At 55.0% G+C, this 18,799-nt stretch overlaps 2 protein-coding genes across 9 annotated transcripts in view; one reads left to right on the forward strand and one right to left on the reverse strand.

Annotated features, from left to right (window-relative positions):
• The window catches only part of SLC19A1 (solute carrier family 19 member 1), a 29,749-nt gene extending 16,245 nt beyond the window's left edge, over positions 1-13,504 (forward strand). For all 4 annotated transcript variants that reach the window (XM_070378125.1, XM_070378116.1, XM_070378134.1 and 1 more), the window contains one exon: positions 9,717-13,504. In XM_070378125.1, coding sequence (XP_070234226.1) covers positions 9,717-9,950 — 234 coding nt within the window. In that variant the 3' untranslated portion in view covers positions 9,951-13,504. The remainder of the gene's footprint in view (positions 1-9,716) is intronic.
• A 138-nt stretch (positions 13,505-13,642) lies between these two features.
• Positions 13,643-18,799, reverse strand: part of COL18A1 (collagen type XVIII alpha 1 chain) — a 52,540-nt gene continuing 47,383 nt past the window's right edge. For 2 of the 5 annotated variants that reach the window (XM_070378107.1, XM_070378090.1), the window contains exons 34-41: positions 18,242-18,395; positions 18,086-18,159; positions 17,599-17,727; positions 17,137-17,169; positions 15,870-16,115; positions 15,501-15,698; positions 14,947-15,062; positions 13,643-14,079 (exon numbers count right to left, since the gene is read on the reverse strand). In XM_070378107.1, the coding sequence (XP_070234208.1) occupies positions 13,866-14,079; positions 14,947-15,062; positions 15,501-15,698; positions 15,870-16,115; positions 17,137-17,169; positions 17,599-17,727; positions 18,086-18,159; positions 18,242-18,395 (1,164 nt within the window). In that variant the 3' untranslated portion in view covers positions 13,643-13,865. Of the gene's footprint in view, positions 14,080-14,946; positions 15,063-15,500; positions 15,699-15,869; positions 16,116-17,136; positions 17,170-17,598; positions 17,755-18,085; positions 18,160-18,241; positions 18,396-18,799 lie in introns of all 5 variants that reach the window. The other 3 variants (XM_070378100.1, XM_070378076.1, XM_070378084.1) reach the window with 2 other exon arrangements.

Genomic DNA, 18,799 nt, shown 5'->3' on the forward strand with positions numbered 1-18,799 from the left:
ACCAGCATTTGTGAAAATCTTTTATACCCCATGTGTACGTGTCTGAACCCACCACCCCAAATTCCTTGAGACTTACATAAACCAAGGGAAATACAATCCCAATAACCCCATCATTCACATGCTCATGTGCTCAGTCAAACAATTAGCCAATAATCAATAAACCCAAGGTTACACTCTGATAGATACACAAAAATTTATGGCCTGTCTGGAGGAAGGAGTGATTAGTGTATGTCTTCTCTTAGGTGATGAGTAACATAGATACGATCTTCAAGGCTCCCCTGTCTGGAGGGGGTCTTATCCTTCTGGTGTTGTTTTCATAGGCACTAACCACAGAGTTCAGAGTCCATTGGGAAGGTGGCCAAGCATGATCAGCATGAACAGGCCTAAGATGGAGTCCAGGCCCTATGAATTCCTTCTTCAATAGGGTCGCAGAGTCAGACAGGACTGTAGTGACTTAGCACAGAGCACATAGTAGCTCTGCCTGGTTCTGGGTCCCAAAGATTTGCCCCAGCTTCTTATTAAAGTTTTGTAGTTCGATACCTAAGTCTGTGACCTGTTTTGAGTTAACTTTTGTGTAAGGTGTGACATTAATGTTGTTCCATTCCTTTGTCTGTGGATGTCTAGTTGCTCCAGCACCGTTTGTTCAAAGACTGAATTGCTTTTTCACCACTTGTGTGAACTTGCTTCTGGGTTCTCTGTTCTGTTGGGCTGGGTGCCCACCCTTCCTCCACCACCACACTGTCCTGCTTGTGTAGCTATGTGGTAAGTTTTAAAAGTGGGCACCCTGATTCCTCCAACTTTGAAAATTTTTTCAGAATTGTTTTAGCTGTTAGAGTTTCTTTGCCTTTCTCTCTACATTTTCGAGTAATCTTGTCTGTATCTACAAAAACTTTTGTTGTGATTTTGCTAGGAATTGCATTAAGCTTGTTTATCAGTGTTGGGAAAATAGATATCTTTTAGTCTCTTGAGTCTTCAACCTGTGAACATGGTATGTCTCTCCGTTTACTTGGATCTTCTTTGATTTCTTTCAGCATTTTGTAGTTTTTGACATGCATGCAAGCACTGTGGTGCTGTGTATGTTTTCTTAGGTTTATTCCTAGGTGTTTCAGTGTTTTGTGAGCAATTGTTATGTGATATTTTTAGTTTTGGTGTCTGCATTAATCTGCAAGGACTGCCGTAACAAAATATCACAGACTGGGCAGTTTGTGCAACAGCAGTCTATTCTCTAACAATCTGGAGGCTGGAAGTGTGAGATCAAAGTGTTTGCAGGCTTGGTTCCTCCCAAGGCCCCTCTCCTCACTTGGTCTTTCTTCTGTGTGCACTCCTGGTACCTCTGTCTCTTGTAAGGACAGCAGTCATACTGGATCAGAGTTCTACCCTCATAACCTCATTTAACCTTAATCACTCCTGAAAGGTCTTACCTCCACATACAGTCATACTGGGGGTTAGGGCTTCAACAATGAATTTTGAAGGGAGACAGTTCAGTCTATAACAGTGTCGTGTTCATTGCTAGTTCAAGAAAGAAAAAAAAGAAGGTGAAGTAACTCAGTTGTGTCCGACTCTTGGAGACCCCATGGACTGTAGCCTGCTAGGCTCCTTCGTCTGTCCATGGGTTTTTCCAGGCAAGAGTACTGGAGTGGGTTGCCATTTCCTTCACCAGGGGATTTTCCCGACCCAGGGATTGAACTCAGGTCTCCCACATTGTAGACAGTCGCTTTTACTGTCTGAGCCACCAGGGAAGTCATGCAGACCTCATTTTATTGTACTTCACTTTACCATGCTTTGAAGATACTGACATTTTTACAGGTTGAAGATTTGTGGCAACCCTGCATTGTTAGATGGCAGTTAGCATTTTTTAGCAATAAAATATTTTTATTAAGGTATGTACATTTTCTTTTTAGACATAATGCTATTACACACTTAATAGACTATAGTATAGTGTAAACATAATTTTTATGTGTACTGGGAAACCAAAAAATTTGTGTGAGTTGCTTTATTGCAATATTTATTGGGGTGGTCTGGAACTGAGCAATATCTCTGAGGTCTGCCTGTATAAGAAACACATTGACTTGTGTGTGTTAATCTTGTGTGATCTTGTTGAGGTCACTTATTTGTTCTGGGAAGTCTTTTCTTACATGTTTTTAATTTACTTTCTTGTCTTATTGCGCTGGCTAGAACTTTTGTTTTAACTGTTTCCTTTGTTTTACTTCCTTTGGATTTATTTTGCTCATCTTTTTCTAGGTTCTTGAGATGGAAGCTTAGATTAATGATTTGAGACTTCTTTTCTAATATTTGCATTTATTGATATACATTTCCCTCTGAGCCTGCTTTAGCTACATCCTACAGATTTTGATATGTTGTATCTTCATTTTCTTTCATTTCTATGTATTTTTGTCTCTTTTCATACTTTCTCTTTGACCTATGATTATCTCAAAATGTTTTGTTTAGTTTCCAAGTGTTTTGATTGTTTTCCTATCTTTCTGTTATTGCTTTATATTTTTGATTCTATTCTTTTGTGATCAAAGAACACAATCTGCATTATGTCAAGGTTTGTTTTATGGCCCAGGACGTGGTCTTATCTTGTTATATGCTGCATGGACACTTGAAAAGAATGCGAATTCTGCTGTTTGGGGGTGGAGTATTCTATAAATACCAATTACATCCTATTTCTGATGGTGGTATTGTTTTTTTTTTTTTCTGTATCCTTATGGATTTTCTGTCTGGCCTGTTGTTGAGAAAGGAATGTTGAAGTTTTCATTTATAATTGTGAATTTGTCTATTTTTTCTTTCAATTCTATCATGTTTTTGCTTCACATTTTTACAGCTATTTTTGTATACACAGGCACGGTGTGTCTTGGTAGACTGAGTCTTTTAACATTATATAATGTCCTTCTCTGCCTGTGGTCATTTTCTTTTCTCCGAAGTCTACTTTACATGATATTCACATAGCCATTCTGCTTTCCTTTAGCTTTTTTCCCCCCAACTTTAATTTATTTATTGGCTGTGCTGGGTCTTCATTGCTGTTCAAGCTTTCTCTAGTTGCGGTACATGGACTTCTCATTGCAGTGGCTTCTCTTGTTGCTGAGCACAGGCTCTAGAGCACGTGGGCTTCAGTAGTTGCATCACATGGGCTCCGTAGTCGCAATTCCTAGGCTCCAGAGCACAGGCTCATCTGTTACGGCACACAGGTTTAGTTGCTCTGTGGCATATGGGATCATCCCAGATCAGGGATTGAACCTATGTCTCCCCCATTGGCAGGTGGATTTTTTTTTTTTTTTTTTTTACCACTGAGCCACCAGGGAAGCCTCTGTCTTTTTATTTTTAACCTTCAGATCAGATCAGATCAGTTGCTCAGTCGTGTCCAACTCTTTGCGACCCCATGAATCGCAGCACACCAGGCCTCCCTGTCCATCACCAACTCCCAGAGTTCACTCAGACTCACGTCCATTGAGTCAGTGATGCCATCCAGCCATCTCATCCTCTGTTGTCCCCTTCTCCTCTTGCCCCCAATCCCTCCCAGCATCAGAGTCTTTTCCAATGAGTCAACTCTTTGCATGAGGTGGCCAAAGTACTGGAGTTTCAGCTTTAGCATCAGTCCTTCCAAAGAAATCCCAGGGCTGATCTCCTTCAGAATGGACTGGTTGGATCTCCTTGCAGTGCAAGGGACTCTCAACAGTCTTCTCCAACACCACAGTTCAAAAGCATCAATTCTTCGGCGCTCAGCCTTCTTCACAGTCCAACTCTCACATCCATACATGACCACAGGAAAAACCATAGCCTTGACTAGACGAACCTTTGTTGGCAAAGTAATGTCTCTGCTTTTGAATATGCTATCTAGGTTGGTCATAACTTTCCTTCCAAGGAGTAAGTGTCTTTTAATTTCATGGCCGCAGTCACCATCTGCAGTGATTTTGGAGCCCAGAAAAATAAAGTCTGACACTGTTTCCACTGTTTCGCCATCTATTTGCCATGAAGAGATGGGACCGGATGCTATGGTCTTCGTTTTCTGAATGTTGAGCTTTAAGCCAACTTTTTCACTCTCCACTTTCACTTTCATTAAGAGGCTTTTGAGTTCCTCTTCACTTTCTGCCATAAGGGTGGTGTCATCTGCATATCTGAGGTTATTGATATTTCTCCCGGAAATCTTGATTCCAGTTTGTGTTTCTTCCAGTCCAGCATTTCTCATGATGTACTCTGCATATAAGTTAAATAAACAGGGTGACAATATACAGGCTTGACGTACTCCTTTTCCTATTTGGAACCAGTCTGTTGTTCCATGTCCAGTTCTAACTGTTGCTTCCTGACCTGCATACAGATTTCTCAAGAGGCAGATCAGGTGGTCTGGTATTCCCATCTCTTGAAGAATTTTCCACAGTTTATTGTGATCCACACAGTCAAAGGCTTTGGCATAGTCAATAAAGCAGGAAATAGATGTTTTTCTGGAACTCTCTTGCTTTTTCCATGATGCAGCAGATGTTGGCATTTGATCTCTGGTTCCTCTGCCTTTTCTAAAACCAGCTTGAACATCAGGAAGTTCACGGTTCACATATTGCTGAAGCCTGGCTTGGAGAATTTTGAGCATTACTTTACTAGGGTGTGAGATGAGTGCAATTATGCGGTAGTTTGAGCATTCTTTGGCATTGCCTTTCTTTGGGATTGGAATGAAAACTGACCTTTTTAACCTTACTATATTTTTACTTATTTTTAACTTATTTTTAAAATATTTTTAAATATTTTAGTTTAAATATTTTAATATTTTAAAATAATAACTTATTTAATATTTTTACTTATTTTTAACCTTACTATATTGTTATACTTGAGTTTCTTGTAGATAGCATATGGGTGTCATGTTTTTTTAACTCACTCTGCCAGTCTCTTTCTTTGATTGATTTATTTAGACCATTTATATTTAGTGTAATTGTGCTGTCTTAGAACTTCCATCTGTCGTTTCATTTTTATTTTCCTTTTATTCGCTGCCTTTTGTTTCTGTTTCCTTTTCCCCTGCCTTGTCATATGTTATTTACAGATTCTTCAGAACTTCATTTTGGGTTATCTGTTGTATAATTTGAGTGTATCTCTTGTGATAACTTTTTTGATAGTTGCTTTGTGTATTAAATGGCCAGTTGTAGTAAGTATTGAAGTCTCACCTCCTTTAAGTCACTTTTCTCTCTACTGTCTATAGTACAAGTGCCTTATTTATTTCCCCTATATATCATTAGAGCTGCCTAAGATGGGGTTATAAGTTTTACTTCAGCTATCAAGCATTTAGGAAACTGGAGAGAAGAAAAGTCTATTTATCCATAATTTTGATCACTGTTGTTTCTCCTTCTTGATGTCACAGGTTTCTGATCATTTACCTTCTGTTTAGAGAACCTTCTTCAGGCATTCTTTCAGGGCAGGTCTGCTGGTGACAAATTGTTCTCAGTTTTTCTTGACCTGAGAGTATCTTGATTTACTTTTCATTTCTGAAGGATGTTTTCAGTGGAATAGGTTTCTGGGTTAACAGTTTTTTTGTTCAGCGTGTGAAAAAATATCATTTCCTTGTGACCTTCTTGGTTTCTGGTGAAAAATCCACTGTCGTTCTAATTATTTTTCCCCTACAATGTCATTTTTTTCTGGCTGCTTTCAAGATTTTCCCTTTTTCTTTGTCTTTAGCTTTCAAAACTTTGATTATGATCTGTGTTGGTCTGATTTGGGGTGGGTGTTTTGTTTGGGGTTCCCTCACACTCGTGAGGGGCTTCCAGGGTGGCTCGGTGGTAGAGCATCTGCCTGCCAGTGCAGGAGACGGGAGATGCAAGTGCAGTCCCTGGGTTGGCAAGATGCCCTGCAGGGGGAAATGGCAACTCAAGTATTCTTGCCTGGAAAATTCCATGGACAGAGGAGCCTTGTGGGCTGCAGTCTGTGGGGTCGCAAAGAGTTGGGCATGACTGAGCAACTGGACGTGATACACACGCAGCTTCTTAAATCTGTAGGTTTACCTCCCTTGCCAGAGTTGAGACATTTTCACGGGCATTATTCCCTCCAGTGCTTTTTCAGTTCCATCCTTTTTCTTTCTTCTTGTTTTACTCCCATAATGGTGTTTTGTCCCCTAGAGAATGCGGCTCTGCTCGTTTCCCTGTCTGTTGTGTTGTTTCGATTGGCTCATTTCTATTGTTGCCTCTCCCAGTGCACGGATTCTTTTCCCTGTTCCCTCCATTCTGTTGTCAAGACCATGTGTTAAGTTTTTATACTGGTTACTTTCTTCTTTTACTGTAACTTTTCTTCTTTATCTCTTCCATTTCTTTTCTGCAAAGCTTTATCATCTCTTGTCATCTTGGTATCCGTGTCTGTTGGTTGCATTTCATTCATTTAGAGAACTTTTTCTAAGTTTGCTGAGTGACTTTTTTAAGTGAAACCTGTACATTTTGGCCATTATGTTATGAGAGTCTAGATCTTATTTTTTTAAAAATACTTATTTATTTGGCTGCTTTGGGTCTTAGTTGCAGTACTTGGACTTAGTTACTCTGAGGCATGTGGGATCTTAGTGCCCTGACCTGGAATTGAACCTGCGTCCCCTGCATGGCATGGTGGATTCTTAACTACTGGACCACCAGGGAAGTCCCTCTGGGTCTTATTTAATCCTTTGTTTTCGTTGGCTTTTCCTGACACCACCCTTGCAGAAGACTAGGAGCTTGTACCTTTTTACAGCCAGGTGGGGTGGGTGTCCAGACTCCCCACTCAGCCCTCCTCACACTGAGGGGTGGGTGGGGGCAAGGATGGGAGTGCCAGCTCCCCACGTGGCCACGTGGTTGGGAGGGCCTGGGTGCCTCATTACCCTGTGGCCTCCAGTGATCCTGGTGGGGGCAGAGCATTCTTGCCACTGCTGGGTGGGTTGAAAGTCCTGACTCTTCAGTGAGTGGGGGGCACTGCCTGCTAAGAGCGACAGCCCAGGCTTTCCGTGTGGTCTCTGTGGGGGGGAACATTCCAGCTCCCCACCGGGCCCTGACCAGACGGGGGGCGTCACAGCCTGGGTCATGAGGGTGGGGTGGAGTAGAGTGGTTCCCATTCTTCAGTGTCCCGTCCTGCTGGGCCGGTGGTCCCTCTCCTGATCCTTAGTTTGGAGCAGCTTTTGTTAGTGTTGGTTTTTTCCCCATGTGTTTTGGGATTTCTGGTTTGCTGGCTTCTTTTGGTTCCTTTAAGAATACAGGCAGCAGAAAGAAGAAAAAACCCAGGGAACACATTGCCGTGTTGCTCCTCGGATTCCAAGGTCGAGGCTGGTCTGCACGTCCAGCTTTCAGTCACCTTCTGAGTGCTCTCTGTGCAGTGTCCAGGGCTTCACTCACACTCAGAGAGAAACCGGCAGGACATGCCAGCCCCAGGTTCCTGGGAGTGAAGTCTCTGATGGTTCACTTCCTGGTTTTGTTTCTGAAAATGAGCTTTCCTAGGAGGGCTGAGTGTGCTGGTGCCGAAGGGGGTCTTAGGGAGCCCCCCTGGGGGAGTGGAGCTCCGGGCAGCTGGCCCACAGATGAGGGAGACACCCTGGACCCCTGCCCCTGGTGATCTGAGATTCAGGTGGGAGGGTCCCCTGTGCTGGGCCCAGATCCCTGTGCATCACTGCTGGGCAGCTTCACAGGTCACCGGGTTCGGGGCTACCCAGGCCCCAGGGCTGTGGGGGCTGCGCTGGGCAACCGGATGGTCTGTTCCCCTCCATCAGGCTCCACCCACAGAGGTATGAAGACTTGGCCCCAGAGCCAAGCTCACATTTGCTGTCACACCCAGTGATCAGAATGCCTCAGGCAGGATGCAGAGGCTCAGAACTCCTGGTGTGCCCCTGCTTGGCTGGCCTGTGGAGGCCTGGGTGCCCTCTCCAGGCATTCCCGTGACCTCCCTGTGCCTCTCTGTTCCCCTGTCTGTGGTGCCTGTGTGCCCCTCCCCCTCCCCTAGGTGCTCCCCCGACCTCACCTGCCCCCTCTGTTCCCTGTCCCTGTTCCCTGCATGCCCCTCCCCCTCCCCCAGGTGCTCCCCTAACCTCACCTGCCCCCTCTGTTCCCTGTCCCTGTTCCCCGGGTGCCCCTCCCCCTCCCCCGGGTGCTCCCCTGACTTCACCTGACCCCTCTGTTCCCTGGGTGCCCCTCCCCCTTCCCCGGGTGCTCCCCTGACCTCACCTGCCCCCTCTGTTCCCTGTCCCTGTTCCCTGGGTGCCCCCTCCTCCAGGTGCTCCCCCGACCTCACTTGCCCCCTCTGTTCCCTGTCCCTGTTCCCTGGGTGCCCCCTCCTCCAGGTGCTCCCCTGACCTCACCTGCCCCCTCTATCCCCTGTCCCTGTTCCCTGGGTGCCCCTCCCCCTCCCTCAGCGCTTCCCTGACCTCACCTGCGCCTCTCTGTTCCCTGTCCCTGTTCCCTGGGTGACCCCTCCTCCAGGTGCTCCCCTGACCTCACCTGCCCCCTCTGTTCCCTGTCCCTGTTCCCGGGTGCCCCTCCCCCTCCCCTGGGTGCTCCCCGACTTCACCTGCCCCCTCTGTTCCCTGGGTGCCCCTCCCCCTCCCCCGGGTGCTCCCCTGACCTCACCTGCCCCTTCTGTTCCCTGTCCCTGTTCCCTGGGTGCCCCTCCCCCTCCCCCAGGTGCTCCCCTGATCTCACCTGCCCCTTCTGTTCCCTGTCCCTGTTCCCTGGGTGCCCCTCCCCCTCCCCCGGGTGCTCCCCTGACCTCACCTGCCCCTTCTGTTCCCTGTCCCTGTTCCCTGGGTGCCCCTCCCCCTCCCCCACTGCTCCCCTGACCTCAACTGCACCTCTCTGTTCCATGGGTGCCCCTCCCCCTCCCCCACTGCTCCCCTGATCTCACCTGCCCCTTCTGTTCCCTGTCCCTGTTCCCTGGGTGCCCCTCCCCCTCCCCCGGGTGCTCCCCTGACCTCACCTGCACCTCTCTGTTCCATGGGTGCCCCTCCCCCTCCCCCACTGCTCCCCTGATCTCACCTGCCCCTTCTGTTCCCTGTCCCTGTTCCTGGGTGCCCCTCCCCTCCCCACTGCTCCCCTGACCTCACCTGCACCTCTCTGTTCCATGGGTGCCCCTCCCCTCCCCACTGCTCCCTGATCTCACCTGCCCCTTCTGTTCCCTGTCCCTGTTCCTGGGTGCCCCTCCCCTCCCCGGGTGCCCCTGACCTCACCTGCCCCTTCTGTTCCCTGTCCCTGTTCCCTGGGTGCCCCTCCCCCTCCCCCGGGTGCTCCCCTGACCTCACCTGCCCCTTCTGTTCCCTGTCCCTGTTCCCTGGGTGCCCCTCCCCCTCCCCCACTGCTCCCCTGACCTCACCTGCACCTCTCTGTTCCATGGGTGCCCCTCCCCCTCCCCCACTGCTCCCCTGACCTCACCTGCACCTCTGTTCCCTGCGTGCCCCTCCCCCTCCCCCACTGCTCCCCTGACCTCACCTGCACCTCTCTGTTCCCTGGGTGCCCCTCCCCCTCCCCCACTGCTCCCCTGACCTCACCTGCACCTCTCTGTTCCCTGGGTGCCCCTCCCCCAGGTGCTCCCCTGACCTCACCTGCCCCCTCTGTTCCCTGTCCCTGTTCCCTGGGTGCCCTCCCCCTCCCCCACTGCTCCCCTGACCTCACCTGCACCTCTCTGTTCCATGGGTGCCCCCTCCCCCACTGCTCCCCTGACCTCACCTGCACCTCTCTGTTCCATGGGTGCCCCTCCCGCTCCCCCACTGCTCCCCTGACCTCACCTGCACCTCTCTGTTCCAGTTCCTTGTCTACTTCGTGTACTTCCTGGTGCTCTTCGCCGCCTACTTCCTTGCTGCCGTGCTGGTGGGCCTGCGCCACTTCCAACAGAGCCGCCACCAGCCCCTGCCGGCGGCCCAAGAGCTGATGAGTCCCATGCAAGAGAAGGCCACGCAGGACGGAGCCCAGCTCCCAGCCCTGGAGGATGGTGTGTTTGCTGTGGGGGAGCTGAGCCCACAGTCTGAGGCCAAGGCCTGACCTCAGCTAACTGGCTGTCCCGCCTGGTGGGCAGTCAAATTCCTGACACTGCAGGCAGCAAGCCAGACCTGAACCTCAGAGCTCCCTGTCTTCTCTGTGTCAGCAGCCAGGTCTCCAGCATCATGTCCACATCGTCACCCTGTGGCAGCTGTGACTGAGGCCCTGGTGGTCTGTCCTTGGGACCCACGGTCCGTGGGCCAGTGGCCTCCACGAGGGGTCCTTGACTTGCTTTATGGCACCCAGAGCATGGCACCCCTCAGCCCTGCCTCATGCCCTGGCTGTGACCCCCAGCCTGCAGGGCACCCTGGCCACTGGGGGCTGCTTTGCTGTCCCTGCCTACTCTGGGCCACTGGTGGGGTCCAGGTGCCCACCCAGCCTCCCTGCTTTCTCCTCCTTGGGAGGCAGGTCCCACTTGTCCCAGGGAGTCAGCAAAGTGGTCCCAGATGCCAGTCTAGGGGACCCAGCCCCCACGGGATATTCTGGGCTGTAGGGGCCATGTTCCTGGGCCGTGGCTAAACTGGGACATTTGCAGTTGTCCTGGTGATTTTGTTTTCAATGATGCTCTGTACCTTTTTTTAAAAATGGACATAAGTGCAAATCCTTGTCCAGCTTATTTCTGGGGGAGAAGCAGGGCACTGGAGGGGTGGTTCTGTCCAGTGGAAGGGCCTCAGTTCCAGACTTCACCCCAGACCCTCTCCTTCCTTTGCTCAGAGCTGGGTTGATGCTGTCCCCCTCCTGGGAGCTGCTCACGCACCCGCCCCACGGGGACTTGCCTGTGCCACCCTGAGCACTGCCCTGGTGCTTGAGAGCCAGCCATACATCCTCTGAGATGTGATGCCCAGACACGTGATATGGACATGCAACCCACGTGAGGGGGCACCTGACTCCATGTGTCCACCAGGCCAATGGAGGGGCCCAGCCCTGCCCCTAGCCACAGGCAAGGACCCGACCCTGACCTGAGCTGATCCCAGCTCCTCCTGTGGCCTCTGGCCTTTATCCAAGGTCCACAGAAAAGGCCGGTGCTCCAACTTCAGAGCAGGATGCCTGCTGGGGACAGGGCTTCCAGAACTGGCTGCCCCTGGGGTCCCCGAGGTTGACTTGGGTGAGCGGGCCATCTCAGGGCACCCTTAGGGTTGAGGAAGAGGCTGGACTTCTGGTAAGTCACAGCCAACAGGTCAGTCAGGGCAGGTGGTCCCCTAGTGGGTCCGCGGGAGACGCCATAGCTTTCCCTGGACCCTGCCGGGAAGAGGCAGCAGCGAGCACCGGTTCCGCCATCCTTGGGGAACCAGCGGGGCTTCAGGGAAGAGGGCTTGCCTCTGCTACTGACCCAGGAGGCAGGGCTCTGCTCCAGGCCCCCACGACCTGCTCCTGGACCCCAGGAGCACCCCCCGGTGTGGCTGGCCCAGTGGCCTGGTCCTCCTGCTCCCCCTGCAGCCTCCCACAGGCGCTGGCCCCCTGCTCGGCCTCTGCCACCCCCAGTCCTGAGCTCCTGTTCAGTGCAGTGTGCACGCCCCTCAGAGGTCAGATGCCTGCAGCAGCTGTGGGACACGGCTGGGTCAGGAGCCCAGGGCACAGACTACCCGCACGGCTCTGAGGGGCTTGTGAGGCTGCTGGCCGCCCCCAGGGAGACCTGAGAGAAGATGGGTGTGTGGCACCTGTGGCCTCCACCAACAACAGTTACATGCATGTATCTATATCTCATATCTGTGTACACCTGCGTGTATTTGCTCACATCCGTGTACTTCTGATGTCCATGTACCTATGCATACCCGTACATACCTGCACGCATGTGTATGCATGCACACCAGTGCACACCCATGGCAGCTCTCTATATCCACGCACATCTGAGGATTCAACCGTGGATTGAAATTATATATTTTTAATGCAGAAAGCTTCAGAAAGCAAAATAGAGTTTGCCATTTTCCAAAATAGAGTTTCCATTTTCTATTACCATGGTGTTTACATTGTATTTACAGCTGTTTCTACAGCATTTTTTGGGCTACCCTGGTGACTCAGCTGGTAAAGAATCCATCTGCAATTCCAGAGACCTGGGTTTGATCCCTGGGTTGGGAATATTCCCCTGGAGAAGGGAATGGCAACCCACTCCAGTATTCTGGCCTAGAGAATTCCATGGACTGTAGAGTCATGGGGTCGTAGTATTAGGTATTAGAAGTAATCTGAGATAATTTAGACTATGTAGAGGGATGTGCATAGGTTACATGCAAGTATCACACCATTTTACATAAGAATTCCTGAGCATTCCTGAGCTCAGGTTTTGGTACTGTAGGGTTGTTGGGACCAATCCCCATGGGCCTGAGGGACGACCATGCATCTGAAAACCCTTGTGGATCCATGTGCGTCCGTGTACACCTGCACACCTGTGTGTACGTGTGCACTGTGCACCTGTGTACTTGTGCACACCTGTATATACCTGTGCATACCTATGCGTATCCGTGCATGTCTGCACACCTGCACATACCCCTTTGGCAGGATTGGCCAGCTGGGCAGTCCAAGACAAGGACTCGCCTCCTGACAGTGGAAGTGAAAACAAAAGTCAGTCGCTTAGTCGTGTCTGCCTATGTGACCCCCTGGACTGTAGCCCACAAGGCTCCTCTGCCCGTGGGGTCTCCAGGCAGGAACAGAGTTCCTGCAGGCCAGGCGTCCGTGCGAATGGCCGTTTTTATTTGGAGGCTGTTGGGAAGCCACAGACCAGGCCCTCGGTTTACTGTCATAGGGCTCGGACAGCAGGCCCTGGGGCAGCTGGGCCTACAAATCCCAGCACGGCCATCCCATCAGCTCCTCCAGAGATGCCTGTGTCCACCCCCAAATGTCCCCTCTTCTCCTCCCACGAGGAGGGCCACGCCGTGGGTTTCCCCAGGGACGTGCTGGTGCAGATCGTACTGAGCAGGGACCAGGCACACATGGCCGTCACCGGTCTGGGGCTGGCCCCACCCCTCCATGGAGCCTCGCCCATCTCGGAGCTGGCTGGGCAGGTGCATGTGGCCACCCCCTTTGCCTCCAAGGGTTTCTGCCTCCATGTCCGGCAAAGGTGGACCCAGGACCTTGGTGCTAAGCTCAACCAGAGGCAGTTCCGGCCAGGACTTGCGGGGGCTTGGATCTGGGCCCAGATGGGTCCTGGACGTGCTCCTGGGCAGAGCTGGGCTGGAGCTGGAATTGGTGATCCTCGCCCTGGGGAAAGTACGCTAGTGCTGAGTGGGAGGTCCAGGTCCAGGGACCGGGTGCTGGGTTTATGGACCCCTCAACAAGTACATCTTGGGCTGGGGTCAGGCTCTGTGCCTGAGGGGTCACTAACTGTAGACTATCCCCACCCCCTGTGGCAGGACTGGCCACACACAGCAGCAGCAGGAGGAGAAAAGGCCCAGAGCCCGGGGAGGTGGAGCTGAGGAGCCCGGGTCAGCGGTGGGGCACCAAGCTTGGAAGCTTCCGCAGGATGGCTGCTGGGAGGAAAGGTGGTGAAGCTCCAGCGCCCCCTCGTGGCTTATCTGTAGATGGCCCTGTGTTGGCAGGACAAGGGTTTCTGGGAAGCAGAGAAGCTGGGGCAGTTCAAACACCACCCCCGACCCCGCCCCAAGGTACCCAGGAGGTCCTGGGGATGCACCTCCCTGGGCAGAAGTTTCCAGAGTTGGCCTCTTGTCAAAACAAGGCCAGTAGGAAGTCTGAGCACCGGGCAGTTTTAAACTTTTTAAAAAATACACTCTTTGGCTTCCTTTTATTTCTTGAGGATTATATGAAACGTGAACCATACAGGCAAATGTCCCAGCCAGGTCCCCTCCCTGGGGTGCCGGCAGAGGCTCTCTGCCCAGGCTGGGGGCATTCCGCTCCTCCTGCCTGGCGCCTGGCTCCTCTCTCGCACTCTGTTCGCCAGTCCACCTGTCCATGGTGCCCGCAGAGGCCCTACTTGGAGGAGGAGGTCATGAAGCTGTTCTCGATGCAGAGGACAATGAAGGCGTTGTGGCACCCGGCGGCTTTCTGCTCCAGCAGCCGGCCCGCCAGCAGCGAGGAGGCCTGGCCCGTGGCCGCCCTGCTGTCCGTCCGCCACGTCTCGCAGTAGCTCTCGGTCAGCCGGCGCCCGCTGGGGTCTGAGCCGTGCCACACGCTCTTCTGGGGCCTGCAAGGTGCAGCAGCTGTCAGTCTCGCTGGGCCCGCCTCTCCCAGGCTGTAGCCAGCCCAAGCAGAAGAGGGTATCTCCCGCTGGTAGAGATTTGGTGGGGTGTGGGGGCCGCTAGGGAGCAAAAACTCGGGTTGCCGGCACTCAGGCCCACCCAGTCCTGGGGCTTTACCTCCCGGATCACACCCTGTGCTGCTGTTGCTTTGGGGGGACACTGCCTGGTGACCAGGGCATGGCAACATGGACGGCTGGCCCTTTGGGGTGGGGGGACCTGGCATCGAGTGGTCATGCAAAGGCTGCCAGCCTCACTAGGAACCAGGTGTAGCCCCTTGGTTGGTGGAGCCCACAGAGGCCAGGGCACAGCCCTGGGCAGTGCTCCCCAGTGAAGGCTGGGACACAGGTTCATGTGACACCCTGAGCCCCCTAAGTGTCCGCAAACAGGAGTCCTCACACCTGCTGGCAGAGCGCGATGGGCGTGGGGCCAGCCTGAGGGCCACCTGGTGACTTCTGTGAGCATGTTGGACATGTGTTCTCCGACCCAGAAATCCCGCTTTGAGGAATCTCCATAAGTCATTCTCTGTGATGTTTATGTGACAAACTGGGTCAGAGCCTGTGGTCTCCCAGACGCGCCTTCCCAGCAGAAGGCGGGGGCACTTGCTGGGAAAGCAGGCCAGATGAAGGTGTTTCAGGTAATACCACAAACAGCCACCTTTACCGCTCCTCCTGTGATCTTGGATTTTGTGGGTTTTAAGCTGTAAGCATGTGTCAGGATTGAGTCAGCCTGCAGGCTCAGAGCCAGAGCATCCCCCTTTGCTCAGGACTCTTGGATGCAGACGACCCGAGCTGCTGGCCCGCATGGAGACCTACCAGGTGGGATGCTGAAGGACATCTCTGCCGTCGAAGGAGAAGATGCGGGCGCCGGGCTTCAGCTGGCCCTCGGAGCCTGAGAACAAGGCCTCCCAGCTAGGAAACAGCACCTCGTCCTGCGGAGGAGAGGGGGTCAGCCCGTGTCTGGTCACCATCCGCCAGGGGCAAGGGTGGCTGGGTGGTCTCAGTGGTCTCCAAAACACTCTCACCCATCTAAGGGTAGGCTGGCCCCAGGCCTCCTAACCCCCAGGAACGCAGGCACCCACCCCCGGCCCTGGACCCCGAGCTGGACCACGTCTACCACCTCTGGTCCTGAGGGATGTGGGCACTCAGAGGATAAACCTCGGAGTATCTAGAAAGCACATTGTTCCCGTTCGGGGAAGGAGCCACGAACACAGCCGGGTAAAGGGCACTCTGCGGGGACGGGAGCCACAGCAGAACATAACGGCCTGGGGGGACCGGGCTGCCTCCCCCAGCTGGTGAGGCACCAGCGCCCCTGGCAGGCGCGGGCAGGGGTCCCCAGAGGTGAGCCCCGAGCGGGACCGCGCACGCACCCTGAGGTTGACGACGGGCAGGGTGGCGCGGTCGGCGCGGCGCACGATGCTGTACAGGTCCTGCAACCGCGAGGACAGGAACGCGCGGAAGGTGCCGGCCAGCCCCGCGGCGCGCGCCTGCTGGAAGCACTGGAAGTCGGCGCCGCGGATGCCGCGCAGGCCGCCCGACTGCGGGCTGTTGAGCGCCACCAGGTGCAGCTGCGGGGGAGCCTCGGGTCAGTGCGGCCGGCCAGGGTCGGCGGTGGGTCTCCGGGCGGCCCTGCCCCGCATCCTCCCTACCCCCCACCCCCCGCACTCTCCCCAGCACCCTACCCGCCTCGCCCCACCATCCTAGGTTCCGGAATCTCCAGCGGGCGGGGTGTCACTCACCACCGGCTGGAAGTCGTGGTGGGTGTGGGAGGGCGAGGCCGTGGGGGGCACCGGCCGGAGGTGTGCGTAGGCGCCGTGGTGTGGGGCGCCGGGGTAGGGCTGGGGGTGCGGCAGGCGCGGGGGACTGGCCAGGATGTCGTCCGCCCGCCAGGACCGCGCTGTCGGGTGTGGAACCTCCCGGCGGGGGTAGGGATTACCCTCATGCAGCTGCACCAGCGGGGGCTGCAAGACGGCCACCTCGTTGTCCTGCAGGGGGAGAGGCGGACAGCGCGTGGGGCCGGGCCTGCTGCACCAGCGTGGGCGCCGTGGTGAGGCCCGTGGGGTGGCGTGGGGGGGCATGAGGGAGCGGGTGTAGGTCTGCTGCCTGCCAGGGAGTTCCTGATGCCCGGCCCTGTGCGCCCTTCATTTGCACCCGGCTGTGTTCTTGGGCGGCCAGGGCTAGATTGGAGGTGGTGAGCTGGGCATCGCACCCCAGACCTGGGGGCACCTAGCCTGTCCGGAGGGAGCCGGCCTGCTGATATCTCAGTCAGGTCAGCTGGCCCTCTGCCCAAGCCCCCAGTCCTCACCCTCAGAACCCAGCTTCTCCCCTGGCCCAGGGAGGGACCACCCTGACCCCACAGCCTCCGGCCCCTCAGAGTGGGACCTGGACCCTGGACCTCTTCCCGACTCTGCCCTTCCCACAGCACCCAAGCCTCTGACACCTGTCCACTGGTAGCTGGTGGTAATCTCTAATGCAGTTGTACCGGTGTAACCACCTCGTGTGTCCACGTGAGACGTGTCTATATTACCATGTTATTGCCCATCGCTGACTACCTTAGTGCCTGTCTCCCTGACAGTGTCACCTGCAGCCGGGGGCCGTGCCTGCTTAGGCGCAGCTGTCCCCTGGAACAGCGCCCAGCAACTGGGAGGGAGGGGCACAGCTATGTGCTGAGTGGGAGAAGGGACTCCCAAGCCCCTGCGGCGGCAGACAGACCCACACAGAACCCCATGCCCACAACCTAGGATGGAGCCCACTCCTGAACTGTTTGAGAAACTGTGACTTCTATTCAGAGGAGCCGCCGCCGGGTGACACAGCCCCTACCTAGGAAACTGGACTATCCCCCCTCTCCCTCCACTCACACCCCTGAAGGGTCTGTCCCTGTGGATGAGGGCAGAAAGACCAGAATCAAAGGAGCCTCTCTCCTGGAAGGGCAATGAGTGTGGTCTGAGGACCCAGCTCCGGCCCTCCAGCCCTGAGCTGGCTGTGGGAAGAAGGGGCGATCCTTACCGTCCCATGGGGGAGGGGCACGTGGGCCTCCAGCTGGAAGAAAACAGGGGGGGTCACCTCAGGACCTCTGACCCAGCCGGCACCACTCACCCAGGCCACCCCACCCCTGAGTGGAAGCCGGCGTGGCTGCGTCCTGGTGGCCCCCCACCCCTCCCCCACCCCATGCCCAGCACACAGTAAGGACATCTGTCAGTTTAAAAAGGAACAGCAACTTGTCTCTGAACCTAAAACTGCTACAAAACAGCTTCTAATAAAAGGTGGAGACAGGTGAGCAAGGATGGGGGATCACTGGCCGTCACGCCCAGACCCCAGGGGACCCCGCCTGGCTGGTCTGGTGCCCTCACCCAGGCCTCACCAGGCCTCACCACAGAGCTTCCACCTCCCATCATCCCAGAGCGAGGCGGGAAGCCGCCCCACCCCACCCCCACCACCATGTGCAAGGAGAGCGCGTCCAGGACTCACCAGAACCTTCCGGAACCCATTCCGGACCCGGACGTACAGCTCCTCCCTGTCGGCCACGTAGATGAGCCAGCCCTCCGGCACCTGCGGCACCTGGTCCACCAGCATCTGGTACGTGGCCCAGACCCTCACCTGCTGGAAGCCCAGCCCAGTGGATCCCTGCGGAGGGGCCTCAGGGCTCACAGAGGGGTGGGGCTGGGACGTCTGAAGACCTAGGTCGCCCCTCCTCCCCAGGATGGCCCCAGGAGCGCTGTGGGGAGATGTCAGCCCCCAAGGCCCTGGGCCACATGGCCTCTGCACAGCGGAGGGACCTTCTCAGTGGCTCCCATCCGCCCCTGCCCATCTCTGACCCCAGCCACACCTGGGCCCCCACTTCTGCTTTGGAAGCCATGTCTTGGGGCCCTTGGTGCTGGGGTCCCCTGACAGCCTCTAAAGGGAAGGGTAGCTGGGCAGTGAGGGTCCCATAGGTGAGGAGCAGGGCGGTGCTTACCCCTGAAGAAGTGCCCATGGATCCAGGGGGTCCTGGGGGCCCAGGTGGGCCTGGCGGGCCAGGAACACTGATGGCTACGAGAGAGAAGCCAGAGGTAGGAACACTGGCCCTGCCTGGATGGAGCTGGAGCCCAGGGCCACTCCCTACCCTACTTACTCTGCCTGTAGGGGCCAGGAAAGGAAGGGGGTCCCGGGGGCCCTGGGGGTCCGGGGGGCCCAGGAGGCCCCTGGGGTCCCTCGTAGCCAATGCCAGGGGGTCCCTGAGGTCCCGGAGGGCCGGGCTGGCCGCGGATGCTCTCTCCCTTGGGGCCCTGGGGGAGACAGAACACGGAGCCTTGTCATCTGTGTCCCCAGGCCAGGGACAGGCATCTGGGCTGGGCTGCATCTGCCACTAGCCCATGGTCCCCGAACCGCTGTCCCCTCCCTGTCCCCGTCCTGCATACCCTCTGCTGGGAGGGGACCCCAGGATGCAGGCGAGGGCAGCCCCACACAGAGGCACAGCCCCAGGGCCCCCGGACACTTTCAGGACAGAGAGTCTCCCTGAGGGGATTCGGCGGAGGACAGCACCAGCAGGAGCGGAGGTGCCCCAGATCAGGGCCCAGTTGGGAGGGTGGCCACTGTGAGCCCCCAGGCCTGATTTGTGGGTGCCTCCCGCGTGGGTACCCCTGCTGGGGCAAAGGACCAAGGTGGGTAGTCAGGGCCCAGCCCGCAGAGG

Source organism: Bos mutus, chromosome 1, assembly GCF_027580195.1.
Source record: "Bos mutus isolate GX-2022 chromosome 1, NWIPB_WYAK_1.1, whole genome shotgun sequence".
Taxonomy (NCBI): domain Eukaryota; kingdom Metazoa; phylum Chordata; class Mammalia; order Artiodactyla; family Bovidae; genus Bos; species Bos mutus.